This window comes from Chaetodon trifascialis, chromosome 8 (genome assembly GCF_039877785.1).
Source record: "Chaetodon trifascialis isolate fChaTrf1 chromosome 8, fChaTrf1.hap1, whole genome shotgun sequence".
Lineage (NCBI taxonomy): Eukaryota > Metazoa > Chordata > Actinopteri > Chaetodontiformes > Chaetodontidae > Chaetodon > Chaetodon trifascialis.
In genome coordinates this window covers 10442885-10458952 of record NC_092063.1, presented here as the reverse complement: position 1 = coordinate 10458952, position 16068 = coordinate 10442885, and the positions used below count along the sequence as shown (strand labels likewise).

The following is a 16068-nucleotide window of genomic DNA, read 5'->3' as shown; positions in this document are numbered from 1 at the left end:
CATTAACTTGATGTTAATTACTAATTAATGGGGCTATTTCATTTACATGTATCTCTGGCTCTCTGATGGGGCCTGCCTTTACTGGGTTACCCTCACCAGCCGACGAGTTGGGGGAGGGTTTGTCTCCCCTCTCCTCTACACTCCCCTTACAGTGTTTCATCTCTGCTAATTAAATAGTGGGCCACTCATCATGATTATGTCTGCTTTTACAACACCATTTTCTGTCAGTGAGAGCACTCCAGTAAGTAACTGACCATCTCCTTAACACTGTGGCTGTTTTTCCATGAACTGTACATCAGACGCCAAATCCACTGCCAACTCACTCCACTGACTTCTATCTGACTTGTTACTTTCACTCACTTGTGACCCCTCCCTTTCTTTTCATTGCCACGCAGCAGCCACAAGCCCCCCGTCTCCATGGCAACCTGAGCCGCTCGGTCCCATGAGAAGGGAGTGGGTTGGGTTGACTAGCGTCTGGCCATTCACACGTGGGCAGTGCCAGCTAGCCAACATGGCACACAGCATCCTGCCATATGGTGCCACCACTTACGTCCCGCTAGGCCGGACTCGGGATCTGGGCCTGCGGTGAGCCGCTGGTGTGAACGGGACAGGCCTGCACTCAAACCTGTTCAGCAGCTGATCCACATGCAGAATTGGCCACAGTAACATGGTTCTCAGCGTCGAAGTGGACAGACCTTTGTCATTCTTGACCCGTGTGTAGTGCACATTCATGCAATCATGAGTAATATTAGCTATAAGATGAAAGTAACCTCAACTTCAAGAGATCATCACAGAGGAGGTATCCGGTCTACATGACTGGATGGCTGCATGTGCTCTCCTCATTACTGGTCCTGTGCTGCCTCGCTGTGGCACTGCAGAGAAAATACATGCAGCTCACTGACACAACTCCCCAATGTTGACAAAATAGATTTTTATTCGAATACTGCATTTTCTTGCATCAATGTGTTTTGTTTTGTTTTTTAAATCATACGCATCTTACCTGTTATCAAAAAACTGTCAGAGGGCTTTCAGGAGCCTTCAGTGAGATGGTGAGCAGAACTGCAGCTATTTCTCATGGAAAGGTTGACACTTTGCAGGATGTCGAAAAGAGGAACAAGCGATGGAGGCAACTGTAAATAACGCACATCTGCAAAGGCGGGTGAAGCATCTGAGGAATGTGGTTGGTTGATGAAGTGTTGAAGGCAGAGGACTTTGTGCAGTGGTCTTATGTCAATACATAAACCGTGTGTCTGAAAGGTCTTTATGTATGATCACTAAAAAACACAGTCAAAGTGACACTTGGTGTGGATATCAGATTTCAGATCAGATATCCATATAAATTAAAGACTCCATAACACACACAAACAAATAATCCTTGATGTACTGTACATAAAAATGTATCTTTACTCTGAAAGGCGTAAGAGAGAGTAAAGGTTTGAATAGTCAATTCATTTCTTATGCCCACATTTTTGTAACCACTGACCAAGACCATAAACATACATCAAATGTCTACCAACAAAACATTCAACCATAGGAAACACTTCCAAGTGTTTATAAGAAGTGAAATGTAAGCCTTCGTACCTTTCTATGTGACCATCATGAACGCACAATAATAATTAGAATAATTCAATAACAAATCAGACAGAAGCAACAAAACTTCAACAAAGAAGGCAAAAAGTTACAGTGACCAATAAATGACACTGTGCGCTCACAGTCAGGCACAAAAGAATGAATGCATAGATTTAAGGTGTCAAGCGAGCATTGCGATAAAAATGAAATCTTCTGAACGTAAAACAGAAAGTATAAAACTGTGCTGTGAATGACGGCCCTAAACGCTGCAAACAGTCGCTTTAACTTTCAGCCAGAACTCTGCAGTTAGCTTCACGCTGCTACATTCTCTGCGGTAACATTAATGCATCAAATGCTCTCCAGGACACCTGTCACTCAACATTCATCGCGTCAGTGTGTAACCTGGAGGATCTGGTATTTAAACCTCCTCTGACACTACCGTGACAAGGGAATGGGGCAACTATCTCCTTCCTTAAGTGCTTACATCACTTCCTGTCTCGCGCCTCGCTAACAATGATGTCAAGCGTGATAATAAGGTTGGTTCACACACACAAAAAACCGCTACAGAGCCCGCTCCTGTGCCCGTGCAGTTTTCAGCGAGATAATAATATGGACACGTTTCTTTCCACCACACCTGCCTCCTCGGACAGGAAAGTGCCGCTCAGAGAAGAAGAATGAACGAGGAGAGGAGAGGTCTGTCATTAGGGACTATTTACTGCATAATTTACTATCATTTTCTCTCGTCTTACCTAATAAATATTTCTTTTTCTGTCATCTACCTTAATATATTTCTTTTCTAAAAATATTGAAATTGACCAAAAGTCATATAAATATATAAGTACTCAAAATAATTAAGTGAGGTATCTCTATTACATGCAATCACATAGAAAGACAATAGAAAGAATCGATAACCTTTGGTCTTCCTACTCGAAACGTAATCCTCTAGACGACAAACAGGGAGGACACGCTCAGTAAAAGCCTTGTTGTCATGAAGGGTCTCGTGACCCCCTTTCATCCCCCTCTGAACTGTAACGATAGCACGAGCCTGTAACCATGGAAATAGAAGGTAAATCAGACACAACATGAGAGCGCCTGCCAAGTAATTAGCGGCTGGCTAATGAGGATGTCACTCAGACAGTTCACTCGGCGATGGGAGAGTCGGGCGTTCTGCAGGTACGAGAGGCTGGACTCTCCCCGCGTCACCCACCGTGTCCCCCATCCCCGCAGGGTGGCAACACACCACGGTGGTCTGTCACAGCTGTCACAGAGCTCCTGAGACAAACACATCCATCATTCGCACGGCTCCCTCGACACGCCGGATAGCGGCTTCCGTGACTTTTCTGTGTAACACGTTCCGTAATGACGAGCCGAAACAGCAGCCCAGCAACTGTTAAGCTACCACACGCTGCACGAGCTGGGACCGGGAGGTAGTGTAGACTTTTTTTTTTCCCTCCTGTAACCTTTTTCATTCCGCCCTGTAATGACAGAGCGTCCTCTAACACAGCTGTGTTTTTCAAGGATTCGGCGCTCCACGTGATTTTTCAGTAACTTTGTGCGGGCTCTGCTGTGTGCTTTTCAGTAACTGTTGCAGCGTTTTCCTCAACTGGACATGGAGCCAGTCAAAGTCGTTGTTATATGCAGGCCTTATCCGTGTGCCATTCGCCATCCATTGGCTAGTCCTCCAATGTTCTCCAAACTGCTGGTCGCTCAGGGTCGTCTCTCCTTTGGAAATGGCATCCCGGTCCCTCTGATGACTGTTTAGATGTGGATGTTGTGGTGGCGGATCTTACTGGAGTCGATGTCGACCCGACGGGCCTCAGCGAAGGCCAGGAAAGTGCAGAGCCCCAGCAGGTTGACCGCTGTGATGAGGGCAAACACAGTCGCCCATGAGCCCGTGGCCTCGATGAGGTACCCCGAGAAATACACCATCAGGACCCCTGCGCAGGAACACACAGCGACCATTAATGGCACATTATCACAAAAGATATAAACAAAGCACACAGTATCTTCAATGCGATTGCTCAGTTTTCCAAAGAGAAAATGTCACAGTCCATTAAACATCCCTCTCAGGGCCTCTAACTGTCGTCCTCTGTTTCCTGTATTATTCATCTGACACAAACTCCGTTATGCTCCCTTGATGAAATATGCATGGCACATAGGAGCCGGCATGACTGACAGGAGACACATCGGCTCAAAGTTTGAATTTAGAGAAGGGGATGAATTATTTCACTTAATAGATTGTTGAATGCGGAAACGGTCATTTAGCAACTGCGGGTGAAAGATTCATCACAGACACTCACCTAAGAAAGCACCAAATGTGTTCATAACACCTGCAAAAGAGATGCAGAAACACACATGTAAAATTCAGAAATTTTAATGAAAATTTCACCTGTGGTTTAAAAAATGATGTTAGGTCGGTGTCGAAATGTTACGTGTTCATGAAAATTTTAGAAAACGTCCTTTTTTTGTTCCAACTTACCAAACAAAGCCCCAGCACAGGAAGGAGCGAGATCCTGAACATTTAAAGAGACACCGCTGCAAGAGACATGCATGTCGTTAGCCATTTCATCTTATAAGGCGCTAAACCTTTGCACATCCTCAGTGTCCTCAAAGCAAAACCAATAATCAGCCTAATAAATCACAAAGAATACAGTAAATATATCAGAAACAGTCCATTTTGCTCCAAGCTCATTAACCACTGTATTTGATTTATCCTAACCTGAGTTAAAACAAACACATTGTCTTTATTTAGAAAGTAAACTCATTATAAATAGTGTCACTGCGGATGCACAAATGTGAAATACACTTTTTTTTTTATCCTGACCAACAGTTGGAGGCATATTAGAAATACTGGTGTAACTTCTAACCCAATAACTGTGAAAAGAAAAAGGGAACAAACTGTAAGGTCCTGCAGTAAGAGAAGGTCTTATCACACCACACAGCTGAAGCTTCTTCACGCAGTATTTAAAGTTCCCTAACTGTCTGCTTCTGCCTCTGCAGACAGATACTCACCCACTATTGCTCACTCATCCTTTCTAGCACGCATTCACGCCTTTACTTTGACATAAAGCGAAGGACATGCGCTCAGTTTAAAAGGATAAGTCTGGCGATACCATATGTTTTTCTTACTATCAACAAATCCCACAATGAATTGATCCCTTCACTAAGTGTTGTCTGAGCAGCCAAAGCCTGACATATCTTACTCCGCCATGTCATGACTGTCACTGTTGTGCTGGGTGACTTGTTCCTTAATTACCATAAATGCAGCCAGAGCAGTTTATTTTGAGTTAATCCCACACACATCATCTCACTGCTATAAATACACACTAGCCCACCAAATGTGTATTAATTTGCATTTGAGTCCACCAGAAATGCACTTTTTTTTACTTCCGTCACTGTTTTTGGAAGTACATATTAAAGGAACAGTGAGATTTAGGAGATCTATTGGCAGAATATAGGAGAAATTAATATTCACAGTTATGTTTTCACTGGTGTGTTAACACCTGAAAATAAGCCTGGTGTGTTGTCATTACCTTAGAATGAGCTTTTTATATCTACAGAGGGAGCAGGTTGCAATGTGAAGCCTCACTGTTTGATGCCACTGAATCCTATACGCTGGCCCTTTAATGATTAATGAATGGTTTTTAGCAGACGTGACTTTTTCCAGGCCAAATGAAGGATAATATGTTCTTACTTTTGGGAATTTACTTTAAGTGGTTAAAGCAAAAGTGCAAAACACAAAGAAATTCAATGAATCAGCAGCTCCGTGTGGACCAAACAGCAGACCAAACTTTTTTAACTGCAGGCCTAATAGAAGCTGAGATGCTGCCAAGTCCTCCCTAGTTTAGCTCAGTGGAGCCTGGTGGGCCCAGCAGCGTAATTTGGGACAAAAAAAAAAATGCTTGTTCACTGGAAGAGGTGGTGAGATATTTAGCACATTTAAGAGGCTGCTATGTAATGCTGTCCTCATGGAAATGAATGCAATGGTTTCAAATGGGATCACCAAGAAGGAGCATATGAAACAAAACACAAAGCACAATACTGACAAACTGACCTTTGGAGAACACCACGTTTGAGCCTAAAAAAGGTGCTAGTGTCAGGGCGACAGACAGAGCGTGGAGACGTTCTAGGTGCCAGTACCTGTGACTGAAGGTGGTGAGGCCCATGGTGGCAGAAACAAATGCTACAGCCCAGGGGAAGGTGGTGTTGCCACATAGAAGAAGGGTAAACACACTGGACACACCCATGGAGAAAAACTAACAAAGGAATGAATGCACACCAAAACACACAAAATCAAAATTTTCCATAATTCATCATGTACAAGTGCAAAGAAGATGTTCATACACTTTGGACTGAGTGGACTAAACAGATAACATACACGCATAACAACAAGGCAAGTGTCGGATACCGTACCTGCATCAACTTCCTCACTGAGGCTGTATCGAAGCCTGTGGGGATCAAGAGAGAAATTAGGACGGGCAATTACCGGCTGCTTTATTATTAGCAGTGATTCAGATATGTGCTCCTCAGACGCCCTACCCTGACTGATGAGGTGGTCGGATAGGCAGCCACTGAAGAGGGATGAGGGTATGGCCACCAACCAGGGAATGACATTGAACACCCAACCCTGGAGGGACAACATATTTCATGGGCTTTACCAGAAACAGCAGGGACTATAGAGCCTGAGGTGATTTCTTGCAGTCTGTACTGATCCAGTGAAATACTCTACGTCTAACAGACCGAACTGACTCAAAATTTCCTGTTTCCAGGCGATGCATCACACTTCAGTGATCACCCGAATGTTCCTCTAGAGCCACCATGAGGTCAAATCTGGCTACTACTTTGCTTTATGATCAAATACCTGCAAAACTGATAACAACTCCGGCTGGGCTCAGGCGTACTTTGCATTTAGTGCCAATTAGCGAATGCTAGCATGCTAACACAAAGTAAAAGGTAAACATGCTGAACGTTACACCTGCTTAACATCAGCATATTAGTTGTTTTGGCTTATGAGCTTGCCTTAGCAATTAGTTAAACACACAGCTGCAGGCATGGCTGCTGACCCTTAGCTTTGTTTATTCAGTAACGGCCAATTCTTCGTTCATTTCAACCCTCCTGGCTGTTTTCACTTAAATCATTTTTCCTGCAACCCTGACATCACATATAAGATCAAAGGTGTTTGATAAGGTTGCCTGGTTACCTTGGCATCGGGGAAAGTGTCTTTAAAGAACGTTGGCAGCCACGACAAAAGAGTGAAGAAGGTGCTCGCTGTGCAAAGGTGTGTAACGATCACAGCGCTGGTCAGGTAGCGAAGAAAGAAATGGAGAAAGTAAGTGCATTGATACAAATTGTAGGTACACCAAAGGTTGCTCAGTGTTGTTAACGAAAAAGTCTCTTTGAGCACCGTCTCATGATCTGACAGAAGCTCGTGCCTGTTGGACATCTATTGTCTAAACCCTACCTGTGTCAAGGGAGGTAGCATGTGTTTGAAAGCATCGAGAGATTTTGCATATTTTAAACCCAGAGCCATCAAACTATCATCTATGTCTGTTAGGCTCGAGGTGGATCAAATACTGTGCATCAAATAAAACCACAGAGGTTCCCCCTGTCACTGGGAATGGAGCATATCAGCTGCATTACAGTATCTAGGCCATAGGGAGAGACAGGAAGGGCATGGAAGAATTCAATATTACAGAAAGTAACAGACAGCTGAGGCAACCAGAGACTCGGCGTGTTCATACACATATAAACTGGATCTTAGTGCGCACCAATGGTTGTATTACAGAAACCTCACCAAGTCTGTAAAGACTTAAACATGTTTTATCCATTTCCCCATTCTTCCTTTTAATTAGGCTTCTAAAACTTTCTGGATGAGGCCCTATCTCATATGTCCACGGTTTCAAATTTCAGCGCATTGCATGTGTTTTCTGAGGTTGGACGTCGCTGTAAAACAGCCACAAGATTACAGTAGCGCTCCCTGACTCAAGCGCAGCAAAATTACAGCTGCTCATTCAACTGAATATGAGGACCAGCGAACAGCTACGCCTATGGACGAAGGCGCTCCACACGGTACGAAATGCACACGTAGGCTTGCGCATGCACTGACGGGCGGACGCATGCACACTTCCTTCATCTTTATCTCACCAGACTGCGGGTTGTTTGAGGAGCCGTAACCAATGTCTTTTGGACAATTTGGACTGGGGCCCACCGCTTCCCAGGGACTCCAGGGTGATGATAGGCCCTGCAAACACAGACGAACACAGGCACGTCAGCACGCAAGAGGACACTGACTCCAATTATACAAATAAGCAGCTGCGAGATAGGAATATGTCGGCACAGTTAAAGCCTTCCTTGCCTTCTCCTTTGAGCAGATATTTCCACATGCAGTAGGCCCACAGGACCGAGAGGAGACCAGACACATAGAAAACACTCTCCCAGCCATACAGGTCCAACATGAGGGAGCCAGCCCCTCCAATCACCAGAGTGCTGCAAAAAAAAGACACAACAAGACATGACAAGTTAGATATGTCAGACAGATAATAAGTCACTATTTTTAGACACAGACGGGTATTACAAGTGATTGTGGCATCGCAGCTTTCAAATGAAGCCCTCCTCTTTGCTCGTTTCTCACCATTCCCCACTTGTTGCACAACTCTCGACTCACCCCAGATAAGAGCCACTACCCACGGTGCTCATGAGGAAGCCTCGCTCACTTTCCACCACCTTTTGAGAGCACAGACTCGCCAGAGAAGGGTAATGAACTCCTGAAAATAAGGACACAAAACATAATCACTTGATATTTACAGGAAGATTTATTTTTTTTAACCACCTCATCACATAAAACAAACACAGGAATGAACGCTGTGACTAATACAGCAAACACTTTGGCAGGTGAGGAAAAATGTGAAATCCGGCACTGTCCACACCTGTGTTTTGTTACCAGAGCTTGTTGCCAAAAACAACTGAGACACTCCTTAATCACGACACCCTTGTGGCTGGTTGATTACTGCTCTCAAGCCAAATGAAGAAAAGACAACGTTCAGCCAGCCAAACTAAACATCCTGTGATTCACGCTGGTCACCAACACAGGCCTAAAAATGTCATCACTCACTGAATGAAGTCGTCCTCTTTAGATAAAAAGCTGATTTAAATGGTATTAAAATGCTAAGTGACGCTATGCTGCAAGACCACTGCATGAAAACTTACTTGTGTGACAAGGTTTTCATTTTTACTTTGCTGCCTTTCTGGTGGATACCTTCATATCAGATCAGCTTTAGGATTTTTTAAAGCAGCATTACAGAATACAACAAAAAATACAAGTGACAAATGACATTTAATAACAGAAGAAAAGACGGACAGCACACTCTCAAAAGTTGAATAAGTTGAACAAACGTTATTGTCATGCCCTTTCCGGACCTAGACCCGTTTTTCAAGGCCCTTACAGAGCAAAAAGCCTTAAGAGAACTATGTTTCATCTGACTAAGAGTAATATCAGGATGCAATTCATCTCATTCGCGCTCTCTTAAAAAGCCGTCAATCTCACCTTGCAACAAGCCCATGAGGAAGCGCGCCAGCGTCATAGAGAGGATTGGCTGGGAGCAGAAGTGGGCCAGGACGGGGGTGAAGGCTGTCATCGACCCCCAGGCTGCTGCTGACAGCAGGAGGACCTTCTCACCTCCCACCCTGTAGACACAGAACATACACAGACAGTCTGTATTAGCATTAACTCACATGCTTTTATCTAAAAGCTAGGTATGCATACAGTTTATGCATACTTACACAATTGCTTGTGTTACCAAAACCATCAGGATGACAGGTGGAGAAATAGTGAATGAATAGATGAATAGGAGAAAGAAAAGGGGATTGTCGTATCACATCTGCAGCCAGTAACAGGCCACATCACATTTGTTTAAAAAGCCAATAGCCGAATGAATAAAAAGGAGGTGAAACTCTGCTTGGATGGAAGCAAATTAAACTCACTATAAAGGGCGCTGGGAGCCCAAGAAGATTTGCTAAATATGCACCAGTGACTTTGGCAAATGTTAAAACCGACTCAGTAAAAGACGTGCAGAGCACTTTCACTGGGCATCAAAGGTGAGCTTATCGTCCAGGATCAGAGCAAGAGAAGAGGATCTCCTTTGAAAGTCAATGAACATCTCTTTCGGTTCAGACACGTTCTGCGAAAGACTGTCGACACCAGCTGACAAATTCTTCTACAACTAGACGACAAGTCTGCTCTTCATTGTGGAAAAGGCTGACGAGCGCAGAGCCAACGGCAAACTTAAGAACAAACCTGTCTTTGTAATAATATGACTCTTATTTGCATACAGGGCAAATAAAAGTGGGGAGAGAGCAAAGCCCTGAGGAGACCCTGCGGAAGAGAGTGTATTACATAAAGAAGTATTTACTCTCAGTCTGTCTGTCTTCTCTGTCCAAAACATGGAAATGAACCAATAGTGTTAAAATCCAGGTTAAAGTTTAACAGCAGCGTACGCGTAACAATATGGGGTTAAATACAGTTGAAAGCTGAAGAGAAATCAATGAAGATCGTCTTTTTCTGTTCCTTTCAAGACGCCTCAAAGTAAGATCTGACAGGGTTGGAATAGCGTCTTCAACCGTTCTTCTTGGCTCATGAGCAAACTGATGGACGTCTGTCCTGTGTCATAGCTGAAATCTAAACGTTCTGAGGAGCGAGTTCAGACTATAAACTTTGGAGTGACGGTGAAACTCTTCAAATACATACGAATCTGTTTGTGACGCTGTGAGCGTACAAGAGTTAACGACAAGCTAATACAGAGAAAACATCTGCCTTTATTTCATCCCTTAACTGTCGAGTCTGAGCGAACACAAACAGGCTGTTTGTTTGCATGAAGGAAATGCAGCATCACCGCATTTCTCTCATGCAAATGACACTTCGCAAGCAGGAAGCTTTGACAGCTGCCGACTGAAAAGCACCATCACAGTCAGCATTCCTATCACAGGAGACGTCAGAGTAAAGAAAATAAAGTATCCCTCATGCTGCTGTTATCTCGAATGTTTCCCACCGGTCGCTGACGTAGCCTCCGAACACTTGGGTGAAGCAGTAGCCCCAGAAGAAGCTGCCCAGCACCATGCCGGACTCCCTCTTGCTCCAGCTGAACTGCTCTGCCATGCTGACGGCACAGATGGGCATCGCCACGCGGGCGCAGTAGAGGAGGCACGTCCCGAGCAGCAGCACCACTGTCCATACCCTGGCCACCGGCCTGCACAGGAGAGGGGGGTGGAGGTGGCTGAGGTTTGGTTGAACACATGCAACATCTGGGTACAAACTTTGGACTTAAAACAAGCTGATAGTGGATGTCTTACCTAACTGGGGGGGAAGTACTGATCCCAGTCTGAACTCTTAAATACATTCAACATAAAGCGGCTTCTGTCTTCATGAGGGTTCAATTCAAAGCATCTAATCTAATGTAACACATGTATAGAGAATAAGGGCAATATCCTCAGAATGAACTTTAAGAGTTTGGTTTCAAAGTAATGCAACGTTTCACTGATGCTTTATAACACCATTTTTCACAAAGGAAGCTCGACTGACTTCCTTTTTTGCTTAAACCTTAAGCCTCGGAGGCGCCACAGCTGATCTGATACGTGTCATTTTACGGGCAGATGTGGAGGCGCTTTGGTTGATGATCCAAAAAGCTGGCATGTCTATAATCCCTGATGTAGGATCTTGAGGGCAATAGAATAAAAGACTTAAGATAATTTAGCGGTTTGTGTAAGTTGTATGTGTGCAACACATTTTCCGGATTCTCACGAGGAACCGAAAGAGTTTACAGACTTGAATAAACACGAACAGTGAAACCTATGTGTCTCTATCAGGGCTACACACGTTACCTGGACCAGTTGGTGTTGTGTTCAGACCACTTCTTGTGACATCCAGGGGCTCCGATCTTGTCAGGCGGATGGTTCTCCTTGTGACAGACCAAATCTGGACTATAGTTCTTGCCATATTTTTGAATAACTGCCATTCAACGCGAGCTAACGGCAGCCTCCTTTCAACCGCTTCGGCTGTTTACTTTCTATCTCTTTCCGGTCGATCAGTCAGAAAAGTTAAAGGTTTGGGAGGAAGAGGAAAAAGCCGAATCGCCTCGTAAAGTATCCGCGCAATCACATCACGGGTTCTTCGATATTTTAATCCATAGCCTGTAGGACTGGACTCACAGGATCGCCGGCGATGGGCACGAAGCGGAGCTCCTCACAGGGAGCCTGTTTTTCCTGATGCCTTAGGAGGAGTAATCCACGTGTCAGTTTTTCTCCCCAGCCTCCTCCGGCCGAGCCACGCAGTTCTTCGTCTGATCGGTAGGGTTAGTCAGGAAGTAACCTAGTCTTTTCTAAAGCGGTCTAGTCATCCGCCAGAATCGTCCAAAAACGGCGGGGAGAGACGCCTCCGGGCTCCCGTCCCTCTCCAATCATGACGGTGCAGTATAGAATATGTATGTGCGTCGTCGTCCGTGGAGCATCGTTGGAGCACCAGGATGTACTCTCCTCCTGACCTGTCCTTGCCGGATGGAGACGTGACGGTGCCCGTGCAGAGGAGCTGCTGTGGGGCAGAGATATGCGCAGTGCCTACGAGGTTATTCAGGTGGTCCGTCCGCTCCCTGGATCTACGAGTTAGCAGGCTGTCGTTATGTAATATTCTGCATTCAGCGCAACTTTCAGCAGCTCTCTTACAGTCTGTAAGGGGGTGGAAGAAGTACTCACACCGTTTACTCAAGTTAAAGTAGCAGCTCAATGTCAAATACTCTATTAGGAGGATTACTGGTAATGGATTTCACCAACACTACCTTGTAGTTTTGGATGTTAAAGTGAGTTAACAGGGGTGGAATTTAATTAACTTACCACCACATTTATTTTACAGTTTTAGAGACATGTGATGGACTCAAAACATAAACTATCCTATCAGATCATAGTTCAAATGAGCTCCACCTGAACCCTCTATAACAGTAAAATACTTACACACGACTGCATCACTATTAATAAATGACTATAATGACATATAACAGTATACCCACTCACAATGGGCATTTTTCCTGCATTATGAGTAGTTTATCTTTGACACTTAAATACATTTTGCTGGTAATAGTTGATTATTCTTACATTGCAGTATTGCTGCTTTTACCCCCAAATCTCAGTACTTCCTCCACTATTATGCATCCAATAATGTGCATATTATTGTGACTGATGCATTAACATGTAACCAGCAGTTCATGTTGTTCTCGGTCAAAGTGGATTTTATTTTAATTACTTCGATAACTAGGTATTTAGAGTTATACCAATGCAGAATATATTATAATCTTTATTTTTTAATATGCAGAATGAATTGTAACTATATATATGTCAGATAATTGTCATGAGGTTAAAAGTGAAATATTTCTGTCAAATGCAGTGAAGTACCATACCATAAAACTCAAAAGTGTTGTGCTTGAGTAAATATATGAAGTGACTCTCCACCTCTGCTGCCGTATCAACTTTTTGTACAAATTTCCATCATTAAAAACATGCCAAGCTCTCCAGTTCTTTATGACTTGCACGGTTTAAAAATTCACTTTTATTGCAAAATAATATCCCAGCAAAAAAAGCACATCAAATTTTGCAAAGGAGCTACTTATTCCATACATGTAAATAATCCATCTGTGAAAGTGTTTCCATGTCTTCTTCACATCTTCTAGTATATTCTGCGATATCTTCTAACAGTATGAAACTGAGGCTGCCTTTGAGCTTGCACAGTCACAGTACGCTGCAAAGTTTTTAGCATTCCAGGTATCTCACCTCGTGTCACTTGTTAATTGCTACCGTGAGCTTGAAAGTCTCATCTTTTCTTGGATCTTGCCTATGTCAGCATCTTTTTGTAATGTCTCAAGCAATAATGCAGTACAAATCTATATCTGAATAGAACTTTCAAAGTCACAGTGGTTTGAAACATCCCAAGTATCCGGCTTTGGCCATTGCCATCACATAGAGTACTAGCTAAAAGACTACTAGCTGAAATGTGTGTATGTTTTTGGGAGGAAAAGGTTTGTGTTTATTTGAGGCAGTGCGTGCTGAGCCAACCATTCTCCCTAAACATCAAACTCAGCCCCTTCTCAGTGGTCACACATGGAAAGTGACAGCCTAATTTAGGCTTTATTCACCCCCTCCTATGCCAACAACTTTCCCTGCCAACAGACAGAAAAACTAGTAAACTAATTTTACATAATCATATATGTAAATCATAACACCGAGTAAAATAATGGTCTGCATGTTATTTTAGTGTGAGAAGTCATTTTAAAATGCCATCAATCCAGTTTGCACATTCTAAGTTATTAAAGTATCAAAAAGCAACCCTTACAAAAAAAGATAAGGTTGTACTCTATAGGAGTCAGTTTGTTGGGGTATAAATAGATAAAGGAAATGTGTCCATTTTGTAATGCGGTGGTGTGTTTTCACTGTGGGTCCTTATTTTGGGTCCTCAATGGTTCCCTTGCTGAGGTCTGTCATTTTGGGATACTTCACTTTCTTTTGGTCAAGTTCATTTTGAGCCCACAGCAGCAGCTTCAGGAGCTTGGCCAGTTTGGGTGTTGACTCTCTGTTTTCATAATCTAGCACGCACTGATTCACTTCACTCCATACCTGGAAGACAAAGATGCAGACATGTTACTTATGGACAGACACAGAAGTGCACACAAGCAGACACACAGAGTTTACATTGATGTAGTCCACACATATGGAAAAATTAGAAACAAGTGCAAGACAAGTATGAATTTTACTAATATGCATTGACCCTACCTTCTGTCTTTGCATCATATTGAGCAGATCACCAAAAGGTGACTCCTCAGGGTTGTCAAATGCCAGCAGGGCCAGAGTCCTCTCCATCTCGGTCAGACATTCTCGGCTCTCCTCCCCCTGCTCTGCTAACTGAGACTGGGCAAATTCAAGGGCAGCTTCGGTCTCCCTCAAACGAATCAGCTCAATCAGATGCTGCTGCTGCAAACACAAGAAGCCAGAGGGTGCAGCAGGGAGTGAAAATAACACAAGTAATAAGACAGGGAGAACAAAATAGATTGCAAGTGCAACACCTTTACCTGTAGGTGAAAGTAGAGGTATCGGTTAGTATCCAGCAGTTCTGGGTGCAGACTGTTGATCAGTGCAATTGCATCCTGGATCTGTCCCTTCAGGATCATCTCTCTGATCTTAATTCTTTCATCGAGGGAATCCAAGTCCACACTAGGCTCTATTCCAGACTCCATCCTGAATTTCTCTGCTGCCTCTTTGAAGCCCTCTGCAGAACAGAAAACGTTGGGAAATCCTGCTCGTTCGACATTCATGCGCCACATTTCTCGACATAATTGATCTTTATAGGCAGCTGAGAGTAGAGCTTAGCAACAACAACAACAACAACAACAACAACAACAACAACAACAACAAAACGGTACTTCACCTGTCACCAGGTAGTTCATAATGAGCCTGTTCATATCAGCTCTCTGAATGTGGACATTGTTGAGTTTATCCATCCACTCTTCCCTTGTTATGTCCTCCGGCTTCTCTGCATAACTCATTATGAGAATATCCTAAACGAGTACAGCAGGGTTATCTTATGAGTTGACAGAATGACTTTTTGGCCACTTACAATACTGAACTCGTAGTAAGAACAATTAGAAAACGTCACAACAGTTTTGTAATTAGCCCTTCAATTTGACAGCAATATGGCACCGGAAATTCTAAGTCAGAACAGTTGGGGCCTTCGATGAAAAACACAACATTGAAGCCTGATTTTTGTCAACACAAATCAAAACAAAGACAACTTTGGCCTTTCGGTGCATTCATATCGAATATACACATCCGGAACGAATGCTCTTCTGTTTAACTGTCTTCTATCGACAATCATTAACAGTGATATGCAAAAATAACGGTTATTTTAATTCACAATACCTGAAAATTTTGTCGCTACTTCCCAGCAGTAGCTAGCTAACGAGCGGAGAAGCGCCTCTTCTTCTTCTTCCTCTGGTGTTTCCGGTACCACAAACTACACGCTACCTACATATTGTCGCCCCCTACAGTAAATTAAAAGCATTGTATGTTTGTTCACATGGCCATAGTGTGTGTTGAAAAGTCCTCTTTGTACACTTATAATCTTATTAACGCTTATGATTTTAAACGTTACTGCATTACATTTCCGTAATGAATGAAAATCCTTTATTCAGTCCTACTTAAGTAAAAGCAAAGAGGTTTTATTAGTAAAATGTAAACGTAGTTTATTAGTTACTTGAAAAATGAAAATGAAAAATCACCCCTCCCAGTGTTGTCTTGAGTAGATTATCTTAAGTATTTTCTACCACTGGAAATTACTGGTTTTATGTCTTTCAGTTTCAATAAATGAAATAATAATCATCTCCCACACCCCCGTATTTCCTTCAAGCTTCTTCAAATTATTTATATTCGTTTTTACTATCATACATAATAAAGTAGTCTCAATCCGACTAT

The 16068-nt window shown here is 43.2% G+C and overlaps 2 protein-coding genes across 2 annotated transcripts; both read right to left on the bottom strand.

The window, feature by feature from the left end:
- Window positions 1-916: 916 nt before the first annotated feature.
- LOC139334821 (voltage-gated purine nucleotide uniporter SLC17A9-like) lies at window positions 917-13111 on the bottom strand. The gene is made up of 13 exons (XM_070968011.1): window positions 11443-13111; window positions 10614-10811; window positions 9113-9252; window positions 8234-8333; window positions 7925-8055; window positions 7714-7810; window positions 6770-6866; window positions 6109-6196; window positions 5983-6017; window positions 5710-5825; window positions 4049-4104; window positions 3870-3899; window positions 917-3506 (listed from the first exon to the last, which is right to left on the bottom strand). Exons 1-13 carry the CDS (start codon window positions 11574-11576, stop codon window positions 3328-3330), a joined length of 1401 nt encoding a protein of 466 aa, XP_070824112.1. The 5' UTR covers window positions 11577-13111; the 3' UTR covers window positions 917-3327.
- An 11-nt stretch (window positions 13112-13122) lies between these two features.
- On the bottom strand, window positions 13123-15636 carry LOC139334822 (glucose-induced degradation protein 8-B homolog). The gene is made up of 5 exons (XM_070968012.1): window positions 15517-15636; window positions 15026-15155; window positions 14670-14866; window positions 14374-14571; window positions 13123-14217 (listed from the first exon to the last, which is right to left on the bottom strand). The coding sequence occupies exons 2-5, from the start codon at window positions 15141-15143 to the stop codon at window positions 14044-14046; spliced, it is 687 nt and encodes a 228-aa protein (XP_070824113.1). The 5' UTR covers window positions 15144-15155; window positions 15517-15636; the 3' UTR covers window positions 13123-14043.
- Between the last annotated feature and the right edge of the window lie 432 nt (window positions 15637-16068).